The 7,394-nt window shown below is 26.8% G+C and overlaps 1 protein-coding gene across 1 annotated transcript; it reads right to left on the bottom strand.

The window, feature by feature from the left end:
- Positions 1 to 263: 263 nt before the first annotated feature.
- Positions 264 to 6,543, bottom strand: LOC145846336 (trypsin-1-like). Its single transcript, XM_082953182.1, has 11 exons — positions 6,431 to 6,543; positions 5,193 to 5,232; positions 4,910 to 5,032; positions 4,085 to 4,182; positions 3,901 to 3,960; positions 3,500 to 3,623; positions 3,144 to 3,300; positions 1,765 to 1,879; positions 1,249 to 1,406; positions 885 to 998; positions 264 to 551 (listed from the first exon to the last, which is right to left on the bottom strand). The coding sequence occupies exons 1-11, from the start codon at positions 6,471 to 6,473 to the stop codon at positions 510 to 512; spliced, it is 1,074 nt and encodes a 357-aa protein (XP_082809308.1). The 5' UTR covers positions 6,474 to 6,543; the 3' UTR covers positions 264 to 509.
- Positions 6,544 to 7,394: the final 851 nt, after the last annotated feature.

A 7,394-nucleotide genomic window follows, 5' to 3' on the forward strand; every position in this document is an offset into this window, starting at 1 on the left:
TATTTTGAAATGCTTATTGAAGCAATAGTTACACACCCGATAAAGTTTATTTTAGAAGTGATAGATGTTATAAATTTTTTGTATACTTACTTAGTAGCTGTAAATAACTTATTTTTAGTGAACTACAAATTCCGTTTTGAAAATATAAATACTTTGATGTATACTTTTAAACTTTATTGTAAAATATGGCGAAACATACAATCAAGATAAAAATTTGTGCTTCAATTTTTTACTTACAAGTTTATTTAACTGTTTAGGTAATTAAGACTTTTTAAGACTACAAAGAAAGATAATTTACAAAAATAGTAATAAGATTAATTATCTACTTCAAAAATTAAAAATAAAATGTTTGCAGTTTTAAGTTTTTTTTAAAGTACAAGCTAACTAATTCTAAGTTTCTACAAATACATATTTTCTTTTTATCAATACGTTTTTATAGCTAGTCAGTGAACTGAAAATTTAGAAACAAACAAAATTAGTAAATTAACGTTTGAATTTTAAGATGATTTTTACACAGAGTGTTCAATTATCCATGAAAAGTAGCTGCTAATCTGAAAAGTTAAAACTTAGTTGAACTTTTGAATTACTTTAAAAATATGCATACAAAGCCTGTGAACCTAGTTTGTTTATATTTTTTAAAATTTAATTTTCAATTTTTTATATTATGGTATTATTTTAGTTAGTTTAAAACAGAGTACAAGATATAGACATACTTATTAAGAAATCGAAATACACTTATAAATTATTGAAGTAAATATCTTAAAAGCTGTTTTATTTGTCTCGCACTAAAAAAGTTACTACTTTTACAATTTTTTTTTTAACAAACCTATCAGAAAACTGACAATTATTTTCAAAACAACCAAAACAAACTAATTAAGGCGAACCTTTGTGTAGACCCCTGGAATGCCGGGGTGACCGCAACCGTAACCATAGGAAACGAGCCCCATCAAAACATGACGACCGTCGCGTTCTACTGTTAACGGGCCTCCTGAGTCACCCTGGGTAATAAATTATATTCATAACAAAGTAAAAAATATAATAAACAGTTAAACAAAATTTGCTACGACAGTCTTTGTTAAAAAAATTACTATTTGCCAAGTTTAAGTCTTTTTTTTATAGTATCAAGTTTATACATTTCATACGTTTTAAAAAACTCATGATAAGACACATTTTTCAAATTCAACTTTTTGATGCAAGAACGTATGATTGTTTCTACAACTAACAAAACGCAATGACAAAACCAATCACCTCGCAAGCGTCCTTCCCGCCGTCTCGGTTCATTGCGCACATGTTGTTGTCTTCGATGACCTCGTACTGTCCCGAGTAGTTTCTCAGCACCTGCTCGCACGCTTCGTTCTCCACCACGCTCACCTCGAACTTCTGCATCTTGTCCGGCTTCGAACCGTCTGGTTTGTGTTTTAAACGTATATTTTTTTTTGTTTGAAAAGTTTCTCCGATGAAATAACTTTTTTAGCCACATTTATAAATTTTTTGAAAATCTGGATAAAGAAGTTTTTTCTTCGGCAGAAGGCTTTTGCTGCAATTTGTTTAAAATGAAGTAATTAAATATAAGTATTTCATTACTTTTAACACGAAACATTATGTTTTAAGAAGCTCATTAAAAAAAAAATATTGTATTATCCACTAAGCAGTGTGTTTAAATTACTTTTAAAATTAGAAAATGTTAAGTTAAACCAATTTTTCTTTATACTTTTTTGGTATTTTATTTAAATATACGGTAGCTTAAACCTGTAAAGTACTAACCAGTAAGCCTTCCCCATCCGGTCACGTGGGCAAGTTCGTCGTTTTCTAGTGGCTGGTTGTCAAATGAGAAACAAATCGGTTCCACGTAACTGCTGAGCTCTGCATCGGTTTCCAACTGTTTTTATCATTGTCAACATTTATGAGTTAGTAAGGGGGTTAAAATTAGTTCGGTAATTAGCTAGTAAAGTGGCAATATCTGAAAAAGGGGGTTAATGTCTTTTTTAATTTTTTGCCTATTAGGCGATTATGAATATTATTTTGAAAAACCATAGTTTAGACTTTAGAGACTAAAAACATCTAAGTAATTTTTACATGATAGCGTTATTATTTTGTATTTTTTGTAATTTTTTTTCAGCTTTTCTGGAAAATTTTGTTGAAAACTTGTTTTAATCATGTCATTAAGAAAAGTGCATTTAGTAAGTAACTGGTGTACTAGTAGCTTTATGAAAAATAGTTTTTATTATTTAAAATTACTAGATCCATAAATAAAGTTAAACTACTATTAAACTGGATAAAAAAGTAATAGCAACAAGCAAAAATTTATTCAAAATCTCAATTTTTTACTAATTTGTAAACTTTTTAACTTAAATCTAAATGACTTTTTCAAGATTGTACAAAAAATATAAAACAGTATTAAGCTTTTATAACAATTAACTTGAAGTAAAAAAAAAGTGTTTGAATTATAACTATAACTATTTAAACTTGTAGACTTTATTTTAATACAATGAGTTTTGCAATGATAGAACTTAATTATTTAAGATTATTTTTTTACTTACTTTATTAAATTCACTGAAACCTTAATAGAAAAAATTATATTGATTCATTGATTTTTTTTAAATTTTTGGTTAACTTAATGTAAATATTTACAAGTTTTTTATTGGTAATTTTTATAATCAATCATTTTATAACAACCATATAAATATTACTTCATTCAAAACATAAAATTGATCTAGTCTATTTACAAACAAACATTGCTGAATCTATATAAGAACGTTTTTTAAAAGTTTAGTATTTAAAATCAAAGCAATGCGCTTTTTTTGTAAACAACGTACCTTTAGCAACATTACAGTTACTATACCTTATCTTAGCCAACTTACTATATCAATTATAACACATTAGTAATTTTTGTAAACTTTTACCAAAACTATTTATAAATGTAGTTAAAACAAATAATTATTAGTCACTTAAATTAAGTACTTTACTTTACCTGAATTAAGAAATAACAATCAAATAATAACTAAGGTATTACGTACTAACGTTATATAAGAATGCTAGATAAGCGCTTTAAGCATTGTTAACAGACTCAACAAAGTAAACTATCAAAACAAGTATGCTTAATAAATTTCTTAAACTTTTTCTTTTGCATAACGCCAACTCACAGTAAGAATAGCAATGTCGTCAGTGACTTCATTGTTATCGTACTCCGGATGCATTACAATCTGTTGCACTTTTATTTTTTGTTCGTGGCTGTCTTCCGTAGTTCTTAAGTTCTTACCGACGTAAACATGCATGTTGCCCCTCAAGTTTTCAATTGTGCTTTGAAAACAAAAAACGTTTTTAAACTCACAGCTATTACACAAAAAAAAAGTATTGTTTCAAAACCTTTACGAGTGTTTTTACTTCAAAATTTAATTAGAGCAGCTTTGCTTTTTTTCGTATTTCAACGAAATTAACATTAAAACAAAAAAAAAAGTAATTTTCAATAAACAAATCTAACGAATCATAATCAACGTACTCGTGCAGACAGTGGGCAGCAGTGAGAACGTGCTTCTCACCAATCAGAACTCCCCCGCAGTACTGTTGCTCGGTTATCGGCACCAGCACCTGCCACGGCGCCTCTATCGAGCTCATCGCGTCACCTATTCAGTTTGAAAGTTATTATTAGTTAATGAATTTTTAACAAAAGGGTTGATCATGCCAATTCGATCATCAGACCACAAGTTTCGGTAGACCGAAACTTGTGGTCTGATGATCGAATTGGCATGATCAACCCTTTTGTTAAATTTGAGCTTGTCTCACGGCAAACGAAAGTCCGGACTTGTTCTGCAGACTTTCGCCGATTTTGTTGATTGAATTTTTAACAGCGATTGTTGAGTTTGATGACGAAGTTTAACAGAAAATAAATAGCACACTTACCAGTAAATTTACATGTGCTTGTGTATTTCGGCAAAATTCCGCATTTCCCCCTGGCTTTTTCTGCAAAAGTTTGAAAACTTTCAGTTAAACTTGTAAACCTACAAAAAAAAATTACAACAACAAAGGTTGACTTGTTAAACTAAGCTTGAACAAACTTCAAAAAATGACTATTTTAATTACTAACGCTCTTTCAACTTGTGTATTTTACATGTTTTACAACAAAGAAAGTTTGTAATTTCTTCCTTTTCATCACAAAATCCTTTTTTGGATTGCTCTTTACAACTGCAAATAATTTTTTATTTGTTACAAATTAAGTATTTTACAGATATTCAAAGACTGCAATTGAAAAAAACCCAAGAATTCGAGTACTGTACTAGCTTGCTAATAAGACAAAAAACAAATACATACGATTTACTTTTGATACAAATTATATTATCGAAACATGATCTTACCTCAATAATAATTAAGCATATGTAACTAAAATATATACTTACTAAAATTAACAATATGAGTTTTCACAATTATAAAAATTTTATATGTTTTGGTATTAAAAGCTATGTTAAAATGCACCTCAAATTTAAGCTCACTTTTTTAGCTACATTTTGCTTAAGCAATGTTTACTTTGAAAATTATTTAGAAGAAAAAAGAAAACTACATACAGCTTTTATTTTTATTATTGTTATAATATTGATTTTAAAACTTAACTAAAATTTTAACTTTACCTTAAACTCAATCTTAATATTAAAATTTAATTTGTTTATTTTTTTTAAGTAAAAACTTTGAGTAAAAATTTGTTTTTATTTTATTTTAACTGTTTAAATGCTATTTTCCATGACTGTCACATATCTTTTTTTAGATTTATTTAAGCACTGACGAGGTCTTTGACCGAAACTTAGTTTGTAAAAATAAATTCTTGAACAAATAAACTAATAAAAATGTATTAGGAGGTACTTTGGCTAAATTTTAAGTTTTTTCTTTCAAGTGTAAAAATTCAACTTTATAAACGAACTCTTCTTCAGTTTGGCGATCTACGCACATGAACAAGCAGTTTCCGCAGCTCTTCCTACAATGTTTGTTCATGAAATCGAGCTCGATGTTGCAAAAACCCGCTAATGAAAATTCTTTGCACAAGCTGTAAAAAAGTTCGGTTATCATTATTGCAAGTGTAATGTCCCACGCTGGACCCAGGCCACAAAACTTGGGCCACTTAAACTGGAAGACTTATAACAAAGAGACGAAAAGTAATTGATTTAATAGGTTTTGTTGAAATTTATTAAAAAAAAAAAACCAACCTAAATTCGTCTTTGCATTCTTGAGCACGGTATTTCTTAGCTAAAATTTTTGACACATTTTATATATTTTTATTGTTAAATATAATATTAGTTTCTTATGTCTTAGTTTTGTCTTTAAAAAAGTTGAAACATAAACAGTTCATTATACCATTTTTACTCTTGCATTACTTAAGCTTTTAACAGTTGAAGTCAACTTAATTTGAAGAGACTTAATTGAACCGCTATTCAAAGTTTAGTTTGAAAAGAGCTTAAGTTCAATGAAGTTTATCACGTAATAATGAAGTTTTTGTAAACAAGTAAAAACTAAGGTTTAAAAATGTTTATTAGTTTTTTTTATTCAACTCTTGTGAATTCTTGAAAAAGATATACATTTATTTTGCTTTATTTTAAACTGGAAATAATTAATATTAGTATCATACAACCATACCTTATAATTAGATTTAAAAAAAATTCATATTGAATTACAAAGTATAAAAAAATAAAACAAATTTATTAATTAAGTCTTGAGTTAGCTATTTTTCAAAAATACACGACTTTTGTGGTGTAACCTATAGTAAGCTTTAAATGCTTGTTTATTAAATACAGATGATAAATTCCTAAGAAATATAAAGTATTTTATTGAGAAAAAATTTAAATACAGTTGAACTTTTTTTTTTGCTATACAGTAGCATTTCTACTAAAATTTCCATATTTATCAGAAATATTCGAAAAATCTTTGAAAAAATAATATAAAATATCGTTTCTTAAAATGTGCATAACAGAGTCGATAATAGTTATTTCACTTTATATAAAATTAGTTGAATGATAAAGAAAAATTGAAATAAGTGCGTTTATCATAAAACAGTTTAAATTATGTTTTGAAATTCAAATTATGGTTTCCTTTGTTTTTTTAAAAATAAATACAATTTTAAAAAACAGCAGTAATTTTCATAATTACTTGTTTTACAAACTATTATGCGCAGACTCTTCTATGACTTGGTAGGCACAGGTATTTAAAGATTTGGTAGAATTTAGTCTATTTAGTTTATTACTATTTAAAGTACTTATTGTTATAATACTTTTAAGCTGAACTAAAGCACTGGTAGTATTTCTAATTTTATTAAAATCAGTAAAGAACAATAGATATTTATAGTTTGAATAGTTTCAAGTAAGTTATTTTGTTTTTATAATGATGTTTGCATTTAAGTGTTGCAATTGTTGTTTTTAATTATACTTTTACATAAAGAATAGTTTTTTACCTGCTAAAAATAAAGTAAAAAAAATAAAAATTGATTTCTCCATTTCTTTCTCAACACAATACTATCTAGACTATTTGTTTAAAGCTTTTGTACACTTCAGCTTTAAACATTCTTCAAAACTTAAAAAACTCATCGTTTTGTTTTTCTTTCCAGCATTTATATAACTTTCTTTTAATTGCCTCCGGCAGTTTACAGTGGCAATTTATTTTTTAAATGTAAATTTAAATTCTATTATAATGTATTTTACATACGTTTGATACACAAAATTAACTTTGGAACATTACAATAATTATCATTTTCAACATTTACGTCATTAAAAACAAAACCGCAGAGTTTTAACGTTCGTTAAGTATTACCAATTTATAAAACGTTTGTAAATTTACCTTAAATGTAAGAAACTTTTTTTGAAGATTTTATCTACACAGCTTACTTAGGCAACTTATTTTTTTAAAGTATCCAAGCATAGCTACAATACAGAACTAAAGGTTGACCAGTACCAAACTTTAAACTTATTATCTGTCCAGCTTGCTTAGGTTGTGTTTTGTAAGTTTTTATCAGAGTTGAAAAACATTTAAATATGTATAACAAAACATTTACCATCATCATAAAAAATGTATATTAGCTAAACTTAAAAAAGAACGAAATTGCAATATACATTCTAGAACTTCATAATTAATTTAACCTTAAGCTTTTAGTAGTTTTAAGTTATCTTAAATGCAGAAGTCTTTTGAAGCAACCTATAACGTTTTTTTTTTTTCTTTTGATTTCAAATACTAATATTTATGCAAAAATTTTTTTTATTTCTTTAAAGTGTATACAAAACCGTTTTGTGTAAAGAAGTACGCATTAGTTTTAAGTAATTTTGCTTACTCTAAATAAGCACAGCTAGAATATAAAAAATGTTACATTTTATATTAAAAAAACGTTAGTTTAAACTAAAACATCGAAACTGTAACTATCAAAT

Source organism: Thalia democratica, chromosome 1 (genome assembly GCF_965202585.1).
Source record: "Thalia democratica chromosome 1, ktThaDemo2.hap1.1, whole genome shotgun sequence".
Classification (NCBI taxonomy): Eukaryota; Metazoa; Chordata; class Thaliacea; order Salpida; family Salpidae; genus Thalia; species Thalia democratica.

What these genes read in the sequence shown, in the direction of transcription:
- LOC145846336 (XM_082953182.1), bottom strand. Translation starts at nt 6,473, where the DNA reads ATGGAGAAATCAATTTTTATTTTTTTTACTTTATTTTTAGCAG. An exon ending in GAATGCAAAGACGAATTTAG is followed by an intron (nt 5,033 to 5,192) that starts GTTGGTTTTTTT and finishes ACTTTTTTACAG; the next exon opens with CTTGTGCAAAGAATTTTCAT. An exon ending in AAGCACATGTAAATTTACTG is followed by an intron (nt 3,624 to 3,900) that starts GTAAGTGTGCTA and finishes CAAACTGAATAG; the next exon opens with GTGACGCGATGAGCTCGATA.